This window comes from Capricornis sumatraensis, chromosome 10 (assembly GCF_032405125.1).
Source record: "Capricornis sumatraensis isolate serow.1 chromosome 10, serow.2, whole genome shotgun sequence".
Lineage (NCBI taxonomy): Eukaryota > Metazoa > Chordata > Mammalia > Artiodactyla > Bovidae > Capricornis > Capricornis sumatraensis.
The window spans coordinates 49,477,908-49,498,631 of record NC_091078.1 but is presented as its reverse complement, the minus strand read 5'-3'; the positions used below and the strand labels follow the sequence as shown (position 1 = coordinate 49,498,631).

The following is a 20,724-nucleotide window of genomic DNA, read 5'->3' as shown; positions in this document are numbered from 1 at the left end:
CATCGATTTCATGGCTGCATAGAGGTTTTTTGTAAAGATAAACCAACATTTATTTAATCTACTCCAAATATTTTATTGCTCAAAATCTTGCCTATTAAAAACAATGCTGCACCTATGTACAAATATGCTTTAACCACTTGGCAGCTATTTCTTGAATTGAACTTACTGTATAACAAGGTATGCACATTCTTAAAACTTTTGATACATCCTTTCAAACTGAGATCCAAAAGTTAATTATCATTTAATATTCCCCCCGAGTGTGAACAGTGTGTTAGGAGTCACTATCTCCTTGTAACTCAGTGTACCCAGGCTATTAAGAAATGTTTCTGTAAAATAATCTCTCTCTGTTATTTTCTCTCACTGGTCACCATTTCTTCAATTATTAATGACATAATTTTGCGTGCCTGTTAGCTATATCTTTTTCTTTTTTTCATTTGTGAGTTTTTGTCCCTTTTTATTATTGGAGTGTTTTCTTCTTGTCCTATTGAATAGTGGGAGACTATTTTATTTCCAGAATGTTAAACCTTTGTAACATTATGTTGCAAACTTTTATAAGACTGTTTACTTGCTTTTTACTTTAAATTATAGTAGAATTTTGCTAAATGAAGATGTATAAATATACCTGTAGTCAAAAAGTGGGAATTACCTTTAAAATGAAGAATTTTAAGTCTATCATTCATTTATGGTTTATGCCTTGAGAATGAATCTTATAAATCTACTCCCTGTACAAATATTAAACAATGGTTCACTTTTTTTTTTTTTTTCCCCTGCCCTCAAAGGCCTGACGTAGTACTGAGCTCTGGGAACCCAACCAATTCCATCTCCCACCCATTCTTTATTTTAGCAAAGTCTGACTCTTGGCTGTCTGGTCTACCCTTAGGCATACCTCACATCTCTGTTATGTCCTTGCTCTAATTCCAGCAGGAATGCCTGCCCATCCTTCCCCAACTTTGCCAATAAGCCAAATGCCCCATTCCTTTGTTCTCCTTCTGACAGGCCCCAAAGTCTCTTCTCCCTTCATAGCTCTTCTTGCCCAAACAGCCCTTGTCCTTTCTCTTTAAGTAAATGCCACACAATTTAGCATCTAATTACCTCATTTTATTCCATGTGTCAGCTCTGTTTTCTTAAAAAAAAAAAAAATGATCAGTGTCTGAAGAGCAACAATCACGGTATAAATCTCCTTCTGTCTTGAACTAACAGTTATGACCTGGGTCCTTAGACTCTCTAATCAATAGAAATTGATGAGAGGCCATTGGCGAATTTCAGGCAAGGCTTTAATGGGGCTTGGGCCCAGGCTCAACCCTTGGTGGTTCAGATGGTAAAGAATCTGCCTGCAACATGGGAGACCTGGGTTCAGTCCCTGAGTGGGGAAGTTCCCCTGGAGGAGGGCATGGCAACCCACTCCAGTATCCTTGCCTGGAGAATCCCATGGACAGAAGAGTCTAGCAGGCTATAGTTCATGGGGTCGCAAAGAGTTAGACATGACTCAGTGACTAACTACAAGGGTCCAGGCTTAAAGGAGCTGAAGTGCACACCCCTCCCCTGCTCAGGTCCATAGGCAGGGTAACAACAGGGTGGAGGTTCAGTGGGGCAACAGCGGCACCTTGGGTGGTCTGCCCACCCCTCAGTGGCACTGTGTGTAGGCTCCCCGCTTTGGCTTCCAACCTCAGAAATGGCGTTGGTTTGTGGCCTTTTTGTATCTTCTTGTTTGAAATTTGTCCTAACTGCACACGCACACAATCATTTTTTAGTCACGTATGGTTTCTATGTATCCTGTTGCTTAAGGAGACCTTTCTCCAGGTGCAAGCCCTGCAGTAAAATGTCCCTGGTCCCAGCTGATCTCAAACTGCACCCCTCTTCATACAGAGCCAGCTGAGGGAAACGCTCCATGAACATGCATTGATTGACACCTTGGATTTCACATTCAGAATTTCCATGTTCCAAATCCCTCCTTAATAGCTATCAGATATGAAATAAACTGGTATAGCACTGAGCTATAAGATATTACAATTCAACTATGCACAAACACTGAAAAATCTTTTCTTCTTTTCTAAAGAGTCTTCAGACCAAACAAACATGGAGGTGTGGGAGACGCTGGTGTAAACAAACACTTGTTTTCTAACTAAGCCAATGTTGACTTGAGAGTAAACATGAGCATGAGCAAGAATAAAGCAAATACTTTACAGAACAACAACAACAACAAAGCCAAACACACAGAGGAGAGTTTCACCTTTACATTTCCTTCCTAGTTTTTGTGTATCTTTGGAATTGAAAGTACAATATTATTTTGAAATTAAAAAGAAACAAAGAAAACTGCAGCAGAAGCACAGATAAATACGGAGCAATTTCATTCAACTTTTCAGAAGACTGTCCCATCAGTTAAAGGATGTTCTCAGAATGAGAGCATCAGTTCCTCCCTCATGGAACGCCGACCAGCACTGCCACATGCAGGCCACCGTTGCAGGTTCTGAAAGCAGGATGAGGAAGAAGAGGACCAGGATTGTTTCCTCTGGGGGCTGATTTTTTGGTGAATACCAAAGGAAAGAAAAATGGTTCGGTGCCCAGAAATTGTCTATCAGTAAGTGTTACTAGAGTTCAGGACATGTGACAACTTCCATCCACACTTATCAAGCACCTACCAGATGCTGGGCAAGGACTGAGGGCCACTCAGCTGGAAAACCTTTGAGATGGTTCTGTGTTTCGAGTTTGCGGATGTAAGTGAAAGAAGATATTACAGTTGGAAGAAGATGAACAAATAAGCACAACTAGGTTCAGAAATGTTATGTGTGAGCAAGTTAGAGGATATCTGAAAACTCAGTGTAAACTGGAGAAACTAAGAAACCTCAATTCTTTCATTCCACAATGAAGAGTCTGGAAAATTATCTGGTTAAAATCCAACACCACACCCAGAGCCAGTGCAGGCCTCGCTCAAAGTGTTTCTAAACACGAGCTGCAGCTCTCAGAAAGCAGGGGCTGGTTCTCTATAAGCTAGCTGGAAGAAAATAGCACCCCTCCCTCCTCTAATTTAGTTACTTTGGGAGACAAAAAGCATTCAGGGAATGTAAATGGGGAAAGTGCAAGTATTGTGAAATATAGCAATGTAAAAACCAGACAATTTCTGAATAGATTCATCTCAGACTGTGCAGTGAGTTTTCTATGAAGCGCTGAAAAATATCTGCATTGCTTTCCAAAACAAAACCGCAATAAAAAAAAAAAAAATTCATGGAAGAAGTATGAGAAATACTGAAAGCAAATCTCTTTACATGATTTCAGCCCAACTGATGGCAGAGATGGAGGCCGGAGAAACATAATGGATGTACAGAGAAATGTTTCAATGAAAGGCATTGATCTGAACTCTCTTAAGGATTTGTGGTCCATTATAATCATGGATCAAGTCAATTTCAGGCCTCTCAGTCCCCCTCTTCTTACCATTATCGCTAACAACAATCTCTTGGAGTTAATGGTTCTTATTTATATTTTATCATCTTCATAATATGTTAATATATTGGCATTCTTTGCAGAACCCTGAAACATATTACTACTAGTCTAATATTGACTGTCAAGACATTTCTTATCAAATAACTAAAATATTCTTGTGATGGGAAGAGATGGCAGGAAACAGAAATATAAAAAGGTAAGAGAATCCCAGGGAAATGGTATTAAAGTAAGCCCTAGAATCAAAAACTTAGACCTCCCAGACCACTCAGAGTCCTGTCACCTAACCAAAGTGCTGTTTTCATTTCTGATTATTAAATTCTTTTTCCAGACTTGGTTAAAATGTTTCTACCTGCATTAAATATATATGAAGTATGGTATACTGTTGATTTTTAAACATGGATAAAAAATGGTCAGTATTCTAGTTGCAGAAAGAGAAAATGTTCAATTTGCCTTCCTGTGCTGAACTAAGTTCTCCATCTCATCTCATACACGAAGTAAGTGAAAAAAATTCACTTTTGCAGGTCTGTGTTTAGGAAACTCCCTGAGTTTCCCAAGAAGCATGTGGAATTCAGCCATCAAACTTTGTAAGATGTAATTAAATTCTAAGAAATAAAAATCCAAGAAAGAGAATTGTAATTAAAAATGCATGTCCTTGATCTACCTTTTTTTTTAAAGGAAAAGCAAACAGTTGAGGCTCTGTAATCTACTGTCTTCCAGACAGATTTCAGTTGGTAAATATGTCTCTATCAACCCAGCAGAGATGTTCTGCAGGTAAACTTTTGTTTTATGCTTTTTTATATCCACATTTTAACTTTAATTAAAATTGATATTGGCAATGAGAAACAGGACAAGTACACGGGAAGAAAAGAAATACAATCAGGTTTCACCAAGGTTCATTAGTGTTTTCCAGAGTCAGCTTCTCCAGCTCAATTAATAAACCATGATATTTTCCCTTATGGTCAAGTAATACCAAACCCATCCAGTAGAAGAAGGTTATCAAAAAATATAATTTTTCAGTATTCTCAAGATCATGACATAAAAAGGAAAATCCTGATGTTCAAACACTTGGGGACAAAAATATCTGCTCAAGTACCAAAATCCTTCAGTGGGATTCTAACCACTTAGGAAGATTTGGGCTCCTCACCTGCTGTTGCTCTTTCAACTTGGGATATGAGTGGCAGACAAATGAGATCAATCTGGAAACTTAAGAGTGACCTCACGGGATGGACAAGAAGCAACAAGATGGTAGCCCTGCTGACCCCAAGCTCTGCTGGGATCCCTGTGAGAGTGCCACCAAAAAATGATACATTTCTGCTTCTGCCAATTGAGGGAGGTTCCCTTTCAGGTGAAATATCAGTCAGAAGGTTCATCTTCTCACCAAAAGCAGTAGACTTTAATAAACCTTCCAGGCCAACACAAAGAGGTGGGTCAATCCCATGGGATGAAGACTCTTTAGGTCAAGAATCTAAGCACTGATATCAATCTTCGTATAATAAGGCATTTTTTTCAAAGTTTAAAAGGAAGCAACCCTGCTCAGAAGATCAATGACTTAATTTTCAGGATTTGAAATGAATATCTTGAACATATACTGTAGCATTATTCGGAATGGAAAAACAGGGGCAAAAAAATCCATGCTCATCGATGGGCAACACTTGCATAAAACATGATACAAACATGTTAGAAACAACTGCCCTGACAATAAAAAAAAAAAAGACAAGCTTAGTGCCCTGTGGAGCATGCACAAAGTATGCTTATCACTGAAGAGGGAGGAAAATAACCTGTTCAGTCTGATCTCAGACACCATAGATCTGATAGTGTGTTTGTATGAGCATAAAGGAGGCAATAGAAGAATACATATGATCCTGTAATTACCATACATTTTTTCTGAGATTTTGTCACAAAATGATGTGGTGTACAGAAGAAAACTGTTAATATTTTCATTATTTTTCTTGAGTTGTTTCACTAGATATGATGAGGCAGGATTATTTTGCAATAGAAAAACTTCCCAAATGTTGAGGAAATTACATATATAGAAACTACTGTTTCAACAGATGGTAATAAGAACCTTGACATAAAAAAAGAACAAGAGAGGGAAAAAAAAAGGAGGAAAAAAAAAACCTGCCAAACAAACATAAGAGAATCAGCACAACTTGGAAAAATCAAGAAGCATCCAAACCAAAAACACAATTTGTTCTCGTAGCCACAACTGGGCTATTATTTCCATAGATTCCTCAATGAGGAAGGCTTTGAAGTTGACCTCAGGATCCCATCTTATATCAACTATCCTTACTTTAGACATATCTTTTACCTGCTTGGTTAATTGTAAAGGGAAACTAGGGCTTTCTTTTCCCCAAAATAGGAATTTTGTCATTCTTACTTCAAAATGTTAATTAAAAAACGAATGTTGCTGTGGATATTTACATGGCACGGGGAGATAACAGATGACTATTACAGTCAAGACCATCTGTCTCGTTTTGTTTTGTTTTGGCCACACTGGGTGGCATGCAGGATCTTAGTTTCCTGACCAGGAATCGAACCCAGGTCCCTTGAGATGAGAGTATGGAGTATTAACCACTGGGCCACCAGGGAAGTCCTCATCTGTCTTGAATAAGAAAAAAATAGACCAAAAGATGGGCCTAGTACTCAACCCATCTCCTAGCCGCGTCTGCTGAGTTCATCTCCTGATACATCCAACTCTCCACCAAACCAAGGAAGGAAGCCACATGTATGAGTGGATATTCTTGGCAGGTGTTCAGGAATGTCCTCTCCAGTTCCCTCAAACCACCACCACTGCCATTTACCCCTGACCTCCTTGCTTTTACTCATCCCCAATTTCCAAATACTGGCTAGGCTACTTACACTGTCTGAAATGTACATCTGCCCTTCCAAGTTGGCACGTGTTCTGCTGTTCTTGCCAGCGTCTTGGGAAGCAACACTGCGGCAGCTTTTCCCTTCCCTTCTCGTCCCTTCTCATCTTTTCTACTAGTTTCTGATTCAGCTCACCTGCTAGCTACCACAGTATGTTCATTAGCTAGGTATACAACCTATCTCCAGCCAACAGTCCAGAGTCCACAAGTTTCAGGGGGAAAAGGTGGAATAGGGTACATCAACTGATATAAGTATTGAATAAAAAGAGGTTCTTTAATAAGACTTACTTCTGGTACACAAAATGCCTTTTGACATAAAGCATGGCAGAGGTGAAAGCAACATTCAGCATCTCTGGTTTTGAAAATCATTCCTTCAGCAACAGAGGACTGCATGAGACACACTGAATGATGTGGATTAACGCATATTAAAACCCTTCTGTCATCCACTCAGCCTGCACCAGGCACTCTGCCGGATCCTGTGGGGCATTCATAGATGAAGACCCTGCGGTCCTAGTCCTCAGGCGGTTCACAGAATAACCCTGATACGATTCTGATCCTGATGAGCAAAGGTACATTTGAAAGCCAGAAGGAAATTTACAACCAAGCAAGAAAACAGACAAAATCCAATCCAACTCTACCTTGGAAACAAACAGAAAATACAAAGAACAACAGCAACAAAAAACAGAAAGTGATAATGAAAATGATAAGAGGGAACCAAGAGGAAAGAGAACAAAAAGAAGCAGAAGTTTAGGAGTTAAAGGCAGGGAGCCAGGAAGGCAAATCCATAGCAGAGAAGTTGAGGAGGGGAAAGGGCTGACAGGGAAAGTGAAGTGCAAGGGCACTGGAAGCTGTGATGCAGAATGAGAGGGGTAGTTTCCCAGGGAGGAGGATCTGGGAGAGGTAGGGAAATGGAGAGAATGCAGTGTAAACATGAGGTCACTGCAGGCAGACATCCTAAATGGAGTAAGGGTGGAGAAATCAGTACAAGGAACTTGGCAGAAGAGACAGACCATGAATAATAATAACAGTACCAGCCAATCTTTCTTGGACCTCTACTGATCTAAACCTCAATGACCATGTTGAAGTCTAGACGTTCTTTCAAAAGGACCTACCCTGTAACCTACAAATGTCCTGATTGCCAGGGCACTGAAACATCATTGCACTCATATCTTCAGTTCAATGGCTCCATGGATCCCTGGGCACATCATCGCCCTCAAACATCATGCATGTGGTTAGCACTTTGCGTTGTATGATTCTCATGCCAATACAGTTTTGCTGGTTTTATCACTCATGCTGTTGGGTTACTCCACTCAAAGCCATATCCCTTCTACACAGAACAACATAACTTCACTCATGGTTATATTTTTGAGCAGATAGAAATTTTTTATGTGAACAGTTTACATACAGAAATTCCAAAATACATGCAAAAATTTTATTCCAAAATCCTTCTAAAAAACACCCTTGTATCCAATCCAAAGCATCAACAAGGCTTTTATCCAGGGCATCCGTGGGCATGAGTGATGAGTAAATCAGAACAAGAAAAGCAGGTGCTGTATGTTACCAAGTGCATTAATATGTGCAGGCAGAACAAAGCACCAAGCTGTCCTCAGAAGCACTGATTTTTCACTTTTCACAAGACACCAAAAATCTCAGCTACATGACTCCTCCAAGTCTAATTCTCTTAATATAGTCATATTAAAGTGGTTTTCTCCCCCAAGGATGGTTCTTCAATTCCTAAACTATCGCTTCTTTGTCAAACAGCCCTTACCTTTTGCCTTTGGAAAGGAACATAGTCAGATTCCAGAAATTTCCAAAAATAAATTAGAGCTTGGTAATTTCAGCCTTTTATTTTCTATTTCTTCTTCTGTTTTGTCTTTCTTGGTGCCTCTCATAAATCATTTGTAAAATTAAAATCATGAAACTGACATTTATTTTCTACCATACCATTGACAGCCTCATCAGTATAAGCTCTGAGGATCATTAGAATTTCCATGATATAACCAATAATTATGAAATAACTGGGGGGAAAATTAGAGTTAATCTATCAATGATATTTCTAAAAAATTTGATCACAAATAATGGAGAACAGAGAATTTATTTCTATCTTGCATAATATATTTTCAATATATCTTATTAGGTCAGATGAAGATATCACATTATTGCAAGAAAGTGAAAATTATTAGTCATCCATATTTTGATGAGACTCATCCCTTTCCGCCGTCCACTGGTAGCAAAAAAATTTTCAGTTCAGTCGCTCAGTCATGTCCAACTCTTTGCAACCCCATGAACTGCAGCACACCAGGCCTCCCTGTCCATCTAGACCTGAAAGGAACAGCTATATATCTCCAATTTGCCCCTCCATATTTCTCAGTGATTGTCTAGCCTCAGAGAAAAGCAGAACCACTGTTGCAATTCTTAGAGCTTCCAAAAATATGTGTGTTTTATGTTTGTGAGAGAGAAATCTAAGCTTATTTGTTGAATCTGCTGATGAAATTTGGTGAGATTCTGGCTAGAATGCCAGGAAAAAAATAAATAATTCAGTGGAGAATCAGAACATTGGGTGATTATGAGAATTTGTCCTTCAAGACTGTGGAGGGGAGGGAGTTTTCAGGTATGAGCATATGCAGGGTGCTGGAGAGCCAGAGAAAACTCCTTCTTGACTGCGATGAGGGGAGAAGGCCACACTCTGGACCTGTTTTATTGCTGTTGCTGTTGTTTTGTATTACTGAAAACAATGAAAATCAGAATAAAAGTGAAGGGAGCATCACACGTGGCTTAGGGCTAGAGAAGCAGTGTTTTCGGGATGCCCCTCACTTGTAGCGGTCACGGGGGCATCTGACTGGGGCACGCATCTGTGCAGGCATGTCCGCTTTCAGAGGCACATAGATGCCATAGGGCTGACAGGGGCCTCTGGAAGCAAACTAAAAAGAAGTCATTCCAGGTGAATGACCATGGACTTGGGGAACAGGAGGAGGTGGCCATTTCAGTACATGTAAAAATCCCATGATCCTGTTTAGAGACCGAAGGAAGATTATGATTATTTAGAAAGATTATGCCATAAAATAACTGTTGTGCCAGGGACCTGCCTCCTGCTTGGACCCTAAGCTGGAAGCCCATGGAAACACCTGTACCAGTCAAGCTCTCTTTCTTTACAGTTGATAAACAATTCCACCGACTACATAATAAAAAAACTCTTGTGACCCAGCACCCAGATCTGGAACACTCAATTGTTGTCACTGCCAAGAGTCAATGCAATGTGTCTGCTTGTGATATATTTTAGCCAAAGAATGTTAATGACATTTTCCAATAGACCATGTTGTTTAAACACATGTCCCGCCCCGGAAATTTGGGATTACTAAAATACAGAGGTATCTTGAATGTCAAAAGGTCACAGTAGGCAGAGATATAGCCAGCTTTTCAGATTCTCTGAACACTTCTTTAAGCACAAAAGCACTGGCAAGATGAGAAAAATATCTTGCCTCCAAACAAAAATGAAAACTGTGAAGCCAGAATTAGCAAACAATTGTTTCTACAAAGTATAATACACTGTCAACTTTATTCATTGTTCTATTTAGTAGAGGCCAAAATAATCTTTCTTTGTACCTCAAGAAAATCTATCTGTAGATTAGATTTTTCCATTTTGCAAGAACACCTGCATATGCAAGATGATAAGTGCACATAAATTCACAAGCACACATAAACTAATTTACTCATCGTACCCAGAGAGTTGCAGCGGCAAAACTACAAAAACTCTTTCAATATTTTATTACAAGAAATCTGATTTGATGTGGAATGTGAGTACACTTTAATATGTTTAATATATCTGTTGAGAAGTGGGGGCTTCCTAATGTGTTCAGAGAATACGAAGAATTTAGAATGACCCTTCACTTCTCTCATTCTTAGAGGATATCACTAAACTTGGGAAAAAATTCTTCCCTGTTCATGGATAAACAAAAAGGTCCTACTGTATAGCACAGGGAACTATATTTAATATCCTGTGATATACTATAATGGAAAATACTGTGAAAAAGAATATTTATGTATAACTGAACCACTTTGCTATACAATTGAGAGTAACACAAACGTGAAATATACTTCAAAAAAATTGTTTAAAAACATCAAAATTCTTCCCTGTTCACTGACCTCTCCCCTCGCACTTTTTCCTTATGTTTTCCTAACTTATCAACAAAGTTAAACAGAGAAATTTTCCCTTTCTTGACTGGTGTGCTTAACAAGACACCCAGGGGCTCAAAGCCAAGACCAAGGCTAACCCAGGAACTGTCATAGCCCTTCAAGGGACTAGCACCACGGTAAAAAAAAAGGAAAAGTATTTTTCTCATCTCTCAGGAAGAAATTCAACATCATGGATATGTCATAGGTTTTCCTTGTATGATATCCTTGAAAACGGTCTCCAGGTTTCCTCTAATATTTTTGCACACTGCTTCAAATAATTCATCCACTCAAATCCATTTGGGACTATTTTCTTGGGAGGAAAGAAAAAGAAATTAAAAAATAAAGAAGAAGTATATTTTCTTGAATTTTAAGTTATCTTATTTCTAAGTGATATTCAGGGTGCCACCATCCAATCTCTGTGAATGAGTTTTGAAAGGGGCAACTGAAGAGTATACAGACATCAGTAATAGCATCAGATATGACTTGCCTACATAAAAAATGCTTTTAAGAAATCTTAAGTAGTTCCAGAAAACCAGATAGTTAGCATTCTGTTTTCCATTTTCCTTTTCACTAAATTGTCATCCATCAGAAACATGACTAAGATAAATAGACAGCAGTCCCCAGATAAAAATAGGAAGAATCCTTTCAAATCCTCATTAAATTCTGTATGTGATCCATACTCAGCTTGAAAAGTACCAGTTAAGGATGAGACAATGAAAAGGTCCCCTGTATCTGGGAATACATGCCAATGGCTTAACCATGCAGCATAATGATGGGAAAGCACAACCTAGAACAAGTTAAAAATCAGTTGCCCAAAACAATTACCACCAATATTTAGAATATCATAAGATTCAGCTTTCTTCCATTCTACCTTACTTTCCGTACAACAGGGAAGAACATTATCAAAGTCGCCTTGACTGTGTATGTCGTCTAGCTTAATTTTGGTATTTCTTAGTCATTCATAAGGGCATCCCTGGTAGCTCAGCTGATAAAGAATCTGCCTGCAATGCAGGAGACCCCGGTTCAATTTCTGGGTCAGGAAGATCCCCTGGAGAAGGGATAGGCTACTCACTCCAGTATTCTTGCCTGGAGAATCCCCATGGACAGAGGAGCGTGGCGGGCTACAGTCCAGAGGGTCGAAAAGAGTCGGATACGACTGAGCGACTAAGCATAGCACAGTCATTCATAAAAACAAAATTCAAGGTTCCATTTACTTTCATTTATTCAGCTCACAGGGACTTGGGGAGGACTCAGAAGGGTACCCAGTGAGAAGAGGAAAAGAGAATTTTTTTTTTTAATGTGTCCTGGAGAAGTTATGATTTTTCTCCTATGATACCATGCACTCTCATTACTAAATCATTTTCCCCTCATGCTTTAAAGCCTACTATTCAGAAATTCAGGGACTGGCAAACTCTAGTCAAAATAGTGTTTCATCTATTGATTGTTATTTCCATATGTACAGGAGCTCCTAGATTAATTCATGAAACTAGGGCTGTCAGGATCTTAATGAGATCAACTGATTTAGCCACACATGCATAACCATTCAGCTCTTATGACACCTGGAGAGAGCAAGTCTTTGGATATGGCCTAATTTTATGCACTCAAGGAAGAAAACTTGAACCACAACAAAGCCAACAATGGTGATTAAATAGTGCCTGTAGCCTGGCCACACCCCTGGGAACTGTTCTCCACCCACTCCTGGGTGACGGTGACAGGGGTGTTTCTCTGGGTTCTCTGGATTTAGAAGTGGTGAAGGATGCAGATGATTATGTGTGCCAAGTCCCCAGAGTCGACGAAGCAGCAGTTGATCTGCTCTGTAGAAAGCCCTGAGGACCCGAACAAAAATCAGTGGCACAAATCCGAGGTCATCTACTAAATACCCCTAACACATCAAAGCAGTCTCATCTATCTCCAAGCAAGAGTCACAGACACTAAGCCTAGAAGGGGGCACAGGGAACTTGTCCCAGAAATCAACTCACGGACACACAAATCAGAGAATTCTCCCAAAGAAAAGCAGGATGAATGTCTTAAAATTCATCCTCCGTTCTCTAGAACTGGATGTACACTAAAGGTTGATGTTCTGAACAGCAAAAGTGCATTCAGCTATGATTCTACATGCTATGTATTTCCTGATCAATAAATCCACACAGAAAAAACTGTTATGTGAACAAATTCTCTGCCAACACCACCTTGAAAAAGAAACATTAAAAACCAAAACAAACAGAATTCAGCTTATCTCGGTCCATGCCACTTTTTGACTTTTTTAAACTGCTTTTGAATGTTTGACATATGAAAATCAACAGCCAATTCTATAGGCTTTTTCAAGGCCCTGAAAATGATCACTTAACTTAGTAATCTTTAGTATTGGTAATCCTGTAGCTTGATAATCTCTAGAAGACTAGAGATTAAAGTTTCCATGAACAAACATTCTTTGAAAAACTTTGTAATTAAAGCCTCTTTACTGTAACATATCTGCTAAAGAAATAGAAGCAAAAGTTGTGTCTCCTTGTGTGACTATATAATTTTTGACACCAGCAACAAAAGATTAATATTCATACCCTAACCTCATATTTTCAAACATCTTAGAAAAGAATCACACTGCCACCTATATTGTTCTTAGTTGAGGATCCTTGCTATCACTCTTTTGTTTGGGGATAAGTGGCCGGCAGGTTTTCTTACAATAGTTCCATAGACTAAAAGTAGCAAAAAAAAAAAAAAAAAGAAGAAGAAGAAGAAAAGTATTTCTTATTTCAAAACAGAAGGAAAACTTCTTCACTTTTGCTTTTTGAATGTGTGCTTCACGGGAATAACTTTTATCTTTCCATTTGCATTGGTTTCAGATCCATTCAGTAACTATGCATTTTGCGATGAAATGACATTCCATATTTAAAGTTGGTATTTTATGTCAGTTTCCATTTTCAAAGAGCATATTTTTAATCACATCCAAAATAGTTCAGCATTTTTCCCACTGCTGCCAAAAATAGCAGCACGTATCCTCCATACACGTATCATAACTCATATCCTCAACAACACACTTATCACAACACACAAATGCGTTTCTGCTCTCGTCTCCCCTCAGCCCCATCTGTACTCTTGCTGTGAACAGCTATAGCATAAAAATGTCTCTTTTCACATGCTTTTGATATTACACTATTTAATCACATACAGCTGTGGCTTATGAGACTGTTACAAAACACAATTTTAATGTAGTACTCGAAGCCAATTTTGGATAAACATCAACCATTTACTCTGAATAAGAAGTCCAACACTCCAAAGATTTTCTTTTAAAGGAAAAGCCTGGTTTTCTTAGAATGTGGCATGGGCATCATTGTGACTGAGCCCTCTCTCTGCCAAAGAGACTGATAATGTCAGAAAGGATTGTGTAAATCATATTAGTACAAAACCAAAGCTTTTCAGAATTCCTGGAGCCAGAGAGACCTGAAATGACGTGTATCCACCCTTTTCTTTGGCCTCTTCCTCACACGGCCTCTACCTCCAATGCTCAACTACATTTTATTATTTCATGGAAATATTTTTGAGTTGAAATTCTGTTTTTTCTTTTTTCCAAATTGAGAGAAAGTGAAAGGAAAATGTGTTGGAAAGATACTGTTCAAAGCAATATACATGGTGTTTCTCTTAAGTTTGGGATTATTCTGGAAAAGAAAAAAACATGAACTTTCTACTCCTTTTAGTAGGCACTAGACATAGTGTTGTGAAAATGATGACTACATTAGAGAAAAGAACTTCAACAGTAACAAAGATTTGTAAAAGAAAAAAACAACTGCAAAAGGAGGGTAGCTTCTTATTATGTTTCTCTCATTTAAAACCAATTATAATAGTATACATTCTTTTTAAACCAATTACAATAGTATACATTCTAACATGAGACATGATGGATCATCGTTTCACACTATCGTATCACCCTCCTACAGTGAAAGAAATTTTTGGAGTTATTTCTAAAAATTCTTTTGCTGGAAGATTTTTAGAAAACCAGTTTTGTACATTTCAGCCTCTCAAAGGAAAACAGTACTTCGGAGTTTTCAAGGCTGAAATGTACAAAACTGGTTGGTAACTGGCAAGTTACCAACTCCAACTATCAATGCAAATCTGGGACAGGAAGTACGAAGGAAATTCTAAACTCCTTCCCTCCCTCTGCAGGATTTTCTGTGTTTTCATGTGCAAGGAATGTGTGAAGCAGGGTTGCTTTGTTTTGCCTTTGCAGGATCTGTACGTTCACATCTGTAAGAGTATCTTGGCCCCACAGGAGCCTCCCTCTCTCTCTGCCGACCCCCTGAGCCTTGTGCTTTCAAGCATCTGCTCTTTTCATGGCACAACTGGGCTCCAGCTAGACTTTCAGAGCTGGGCAGCTGTCCAGATGCAGATGGCGAGAAATTCAGCTTAAAGTCAGTGTGCTGGTGGAGAACTGCTCCTCCACCTGACCCCAACTTCACACCAGGCTCTGAGCAGAATCTGAGACCCACCAGTTAGGGAACCCTTGTCAGGGTACTGAAGTCTGAACCCCTTTCTTCAAGGTCTTCTTGGGAAGCAGATGGCCAAAGGCAGGGGGCAGACTGATAAGAAACTGCACTAAACTGGGAGAAATGTAGTGATTTGGTAAAAGTGTGGAAAAGGAAGAAAAGATGAACTTTCTGTTTGTGCCTGGGTGAATTTTAAAGTTTCACAATGATTCAAGTCTTCCAAATATCCCATAGGAGAGAAATATCTATTTCTCAACTACAAATTATCAATTGACCAGGTAGTGACCATATTTTAACCATTTTTAGTTTGCCCCATTCAACTTATCTTCCAAGAAATCCCCTCCCACAAAGTACCTCAAATTCAGACTGAAATTCACCCTGGATCATAACATAAGACCAACAGGTTGGCTATTGGAAATAGGGTGTAACAAAATCCTTGAGAAATATTACAAGACAACTTAATCACACATCGTTACATATCATTCAGCTAAAAAACAATTTTTTGGTCTCTTTTCTCTAAAAATTATTCTGGGTGGTCTTCCAACAGTAAATTTGGTTTCCTGGAACTTTTTTTTTTTTTTTAAGAAATCCAGTTATGTCTCATTTAAATATAGTGACATGTCACCAAGATTTCTTCATTACTTCTAAACCAAAGTAATGTTCTTTTTAGAAATTGCTTTTTTGGGTAGGAAAAAAAAATGGTCAAAAAGAAAATTGACAAGTGACAACTTTAAGTATAGGTCTGAGAGAGTAAGGTATTAGCTACAAGTCAGCCACAGGTTTTCCTTTTGTTTGATTGACTCATGTTTTTCTAATATAACATTTTAAGCATCTGGAAATTTATTCAAAGAAAGAAAAGCATAAATATCTTCTTTCTTTCTTTTTTTCTAAGCAACAAAGTGAAGAGATTGACTCTAATGTGATGGGTAAGAAGTGGAATAGAATAAGCAGGGAAGTATCACAAGTTTTTTCTACAACTTTAAGTGCATTTGAGGAAATGGAAGACAAATGCATTTATTTCAAAATCCATTTTCATTTTCTTTTATCATAAGAGAATAGTAGCTGCATCTGACATACATATTTAGGTAGAAAACGAAGGCTCAGTATTTTGGCATTTTCTAAATGAATACAATAATAAACATTTTAGTTCTGTAAAATCCCAATAAGATTTTCCACCCAAAACTAATGTCAGCAAATGGCTTTTGTGCCTGAGTTAAAAGCACCTGCATTTAGAGAATAGTTTAAGGCATGGCATCACCACAATATGATTTTTGTTGTCAACCATAGAATTCTAATTTTATCAAGCATAAATGTTCTTTATGAATCAGCGTGACTTTAAATAGCAATGATTTTAAAACTGGATTCTACCTACAAGCTAAGGCAGGAAGGACAGTGGATTTTATGGAATTCCACCTACATTTACCAAATAAATCTAAGACACAAGCAATTCCTTCAAAATTACTATAGATTATATTTTGGGACATAAGTGAAAAATGAGTAAAAAGTGCTACTAAGATAGCCCAACTATTTTCACACTATACTGGAGCATGATGAGACTTTATTATACTGTGCTTATACTGTTGGAAAGTTCCTATATTTTAAAATATTGTACATTGACCATTCCTTCCCCTCCCTGAGTGCCCACATTCCCATAGAGGGCATATTTTCATATCTTCAGCTTCCAGGAATGTCATTAATGCCTGTCATTTCAGAGCCACTAATAATACTCAACAACGTCACAGCTCTGTCAGAGTTTTACAATGTAATGATCAATATGAACCACCAGGATAGCCAGAGTAACTGGTCTTATACACTCTACCACCCTGACCTGATTACCCAAATATCAGCTGAGGTCACCTAATGGATCTAACTTCTCTAAAAATGTTCCAGAAGTTGATGGCTTTGACTCGCTTGAAAGTAACAAGATCCAGATGCTCCCTGTCTACACAGCACTAAACTGCAGAAGATCCCAAATCAGATTTTTTTTTTAACTCCCTATTTTTCTGGATCTCTTTTCCTCAACACCCCATGTTTCCTTTTTACCCCAAACACATATGCACACACATACGTACACACATACTTCCCACCAGTGTAGCTATGTATCTTTAATATAAGGTGCCTGACGTTATTTCTTGCTAGTAATAGGTTAAAAGAAATCTTAAGTCAAAAAGCCATCATTCCATTTATTCCATTCATTTTGATGCAAAGTTTCTTTTCTGAATAGACTTCATGGTAGAAAAGAAGAACCAAAAAAGAAAGCATGAATTTTGAAACATTTGGAAAAATTTAGCCAAATGACTAAAAGGGATGGAATGCTGGATATTTTTCATGCAGCCCTTGAGTGTGTTGTTTTTGTTTCTTTGGGGGATGAGAAATGACTATAAATTTCCCGTTTGTAACTTGTCCTTGCTTTGCCATTTCCTTAAAGAATCCCCCAAAGGGTTAAAACTCCAGCCGATGGAGCAGGAGGGCTGGTCTATTTATTTCAGCAGCAGCCCAAACTAAACGCTCACAAAGGCAAAAAGCAGCGTGAATCGACCTTGCAGGGGCAGGGCAAATTATAGAGCGACTGAGGAAGGAAGGGAAAAAAAGAACAATCTTTAATATAATACTGAAAGTCTGCTGCCTGCTTTGGTTTACAAATCGGCATTGTTTGGTGAGACAGAGTAAATGAGAGTCAACCACGGCATGATTACCAAACCCTAACCAGGGCACCCAGACCCGGTGACAGCTCAGATCACTCAGGCACGCCTTGTTCACTCCCTGCGTGTTTATTTATTAAAAAGAGCCCAGTAGAGTACGGCTAACGCAATGCAAAATAATATCATGCATAAAGAAATACACTCCATGCATTCAAGGGGGAACAAGCAACATCCCCACCCCTCCCCCAAAATCAAGTCCAATGTAATTGACAAATTGGAGCAGTGATTTCACACCTGAGAGTCTACCATGTCTGAACTGCAGGATAAAGTTCATGGTTGGCACGACCCACTGCTCAGTGACGTGGGCTTACCACTGGCCCCCTCATGATCGCTTGAGCACACACGGAAAACCTAAACTATTTAACCAATTCATGTCTAATTATCATCACTCTATTTCATCCCCTTTCAAGCCCCAGGCCTTCTGATGATAGCCAACACAGAAACACCAAGCTTCTAAAAGTAAAGAACACCTATGGTGAAGCTCCTAAATTTACTCTCTGGCATTCTGACCATCTTCAATATAAAATAAAATATTTGAGGCCATAGAAAAATCAAAAATGCGCCCAAACAAACTCTGAGACTTGAGTTCACTGCCATATATCTTCCCATGCCTGTCTTTCATTCTACACTTAGCAATTAAAAGTTTGAGTCCCCCCCCAACCCCGGCATGTCCTAGCCAGTGGGAAGAACCCTTTCAGAGCCACAAACAAAGAACAGCTCACCAGAAAAGCCCCTGAAACTGTATTGTCGTGCCCGATCATCACTGTTATGATCTCCTTTTAACAACCTTGCCCGTCTGCCGAGGGCTCGGCGGGCATCAGGAACATTGAGATGGCCAAACAACAACAAAGGAACTCAAGTGCAACTATTATCTCTCCTTAAAGAGGAAGCCCCAGTTCTGGGCTTGCTTTCTTCTTATCTCCTTCTCTGTTTCACTAACTCCATTGCTATGTTACTAATTTCAAAGAAGCAGGAAGAGCTGGTGGGGATAAGGGGAGGGGGCGGTTTAATCATAATTCACACGCCTGTCTGCTTCCCACCCCAAGTGCAGAAGGACACCCCACTGCTGCCAGGCTGTGGGGCACGCCATACCTTGGTTTGGAGGTAATGAGGGTAGTAGTAAGTGTACTGGGGGTACATTTGTGGCTGATCCAGGCGTTTGCCCATGTAGCTGGAATCGCTATCTCCGAGGCAGGGAACTGGATGACAGGCTATGTGCCCCAGGCCGAGCTTCCTCTGGAACCACTATTCCTGACAGTCCCGATGACTGATGAGGCTTCCGAGAGTCTTCCAGCACTCGCTAGTTCCAACACAGCAAGAATTTTAAAAAGAAACACACCAAAAAGAGAAAGAGACGGGGATCCGTAGGAAAAAACCCCACACAGTCTCCCCAGATCACGCCTGGGGTCCACTTGGGAGGAGGCAGTTTCTTCTCTACCCGGCTGTCCGTAGTGATGTCAATTGCCAGCGTTTGTAAAGGAAGGAAAAAAAAAATCAAAGTCCTTTTAGCAGAACTCGGAAATCTTGCAGATCAGCTTCCTGTCTCCTGGGTGTCTCTTTCCCCACCTTAAAGAAAAAGAAAAAAAAATAGAAAAAGAAAGAAGAAAAAGGAAAAAAAAAAGGGAGGGGGAGAAAAAGAAAGAAAGAAAAAGAAAAGGGAAAAGGAAAAAAAAAAAAAAAAAACCTTGCACAGCTCAGTTGCTGCTGTGTCCCTCCCAGAGTGACATGGTGTTCGGGGCTTGTCCTGTCCTTTCATTCACGTCCCCTCCTTCCAGCCAGTGGGTGGGACCCGGAGAGCCCCTCCAGGGAGCAGCGTACGCAGTCCAGAAGGCTGCAGTCTTTCCTCCAAGAAAAAAAAAAAAAGGCTGCTTCAACCCCTGCTGCCAGCAAAGTTGCGATTCCCTCTGCTGGCTATCTCGAATAGCAAAGCGGTTTTTGTAGCAAAGCTGCTGCCGCCGCCGCTGAACCCAGGGAACTCAAATGTGGGCGGTGGATGATTCCTTATCCTTCCCTCCATCCACCCCGCACAAGAGCTGCCTTCTCCGCTCTGCCTGCCAAGTTTCAAGGTAAGCCACACTGCGAAACAAAACACGGCAGACCCTGGGAGGGACCAGAGGACGCAGGGAGGAAAGGAGAGAAAGGGGAAAAAAATCCAGGCAGACGGACTGAGCTCGCTGGTGAGAATGGAAAAAAGTGTGTCCCGGATGCTTTCAAAACCTGTGAACACACTAAAGCCAAATGAATCCAAGACCTGCTTTAGAAACTAACCTTTTACTTAGGTTATGGAGGACGCTAAGTACTGAAGAAATGTTGGAGTCTACTCCAGGACTGCTCTTAACAAGCCAGGCGTCGTCAGATCACCATGGCCAACTTATCATAGCAGATACAGTCCTTCTGATCCTTACATCCATTTTGTAAAAATCAAAAGAGGTGTCCCCTTTGGTTTATGATTGTCTTAATAAATAAAAGCACTGTTTCTCTTACTGTGTATCTCTTTATGATTCATGGGTCCTTTGCTCACTTTCCTGATAACATCACACACACATATACACACAGAGAGAAAAAAGAACAAAAATCATCACCACTTGGCAGAGTGTTTCTCCACCAATAGCAAGTAGTATTCTGACATGTCTATCAGCTGCTACATTATAATACAAATTGTTTCAGAGGAAATATATTTCCTTAAAGGGTCCCTTTTCAAGGCAGGCAAGGCTAAAATTAGACATGCCAGCTGTGTTTTGCTGAGGGATCACGCATGCCCAGAGCGTGGGCAGACAGACCAGCGCTGAACTCCTCTCGACTTTGTCAAGCCCGCTCTCTTCTCCCCAGCCCAGAGTCGCCTTTTCAGATAAAAGATTCCTGGTACCAATCCAGCTTCCTAGACAAGGAGATCAGCGGATGTGGTCCCACACACAATCCGGTGTCCGTCCACTCAAGCCCTACCTCCCCGTGGGCAGTGAGCTTGCCGCAGGGGTCTGGTTTCTGGGAGCCGTGTGAGTGCACATAGGGTCTTTGGAGACAAAATCAAAATCAGGATGGTGTATACAGAAGTTTATGTTTGACTTT

At 39.8% G+C, this 20,724-nt stretch overlaps 1 protein-coding gene across 5 annotated transcripts in view; it reads right to left on the bottom strand.

Annotated features, from left to right (window-relative positions):
- The window catches only part of RBMS3 (RNA binding motif single stranded interacting protein 3), a 785,524-nt gene extending 766,435 nt beyond the window's left edge, over positions 1–19,089 (bottom strand). For all 5 annotated transcript variants that reach the window (XM_068981964.1, XM_068981962.1, XM_068981967.1 and 2 more), the window contains exon 1: positions 18,751–19,089. In XM_068981964.1, coding sequence (XP_068838065.1) covers positions 18,751–18,825 — 75 coding nt within the window. In that variant the 5' untranslated portion in view covers positions 18,826–19,089. The remainder of the gene's footprint in view (positions 1–18,750) is intronic.
- Positions 19,090–20,724: the final 1,635 nt, after the last annotated feature.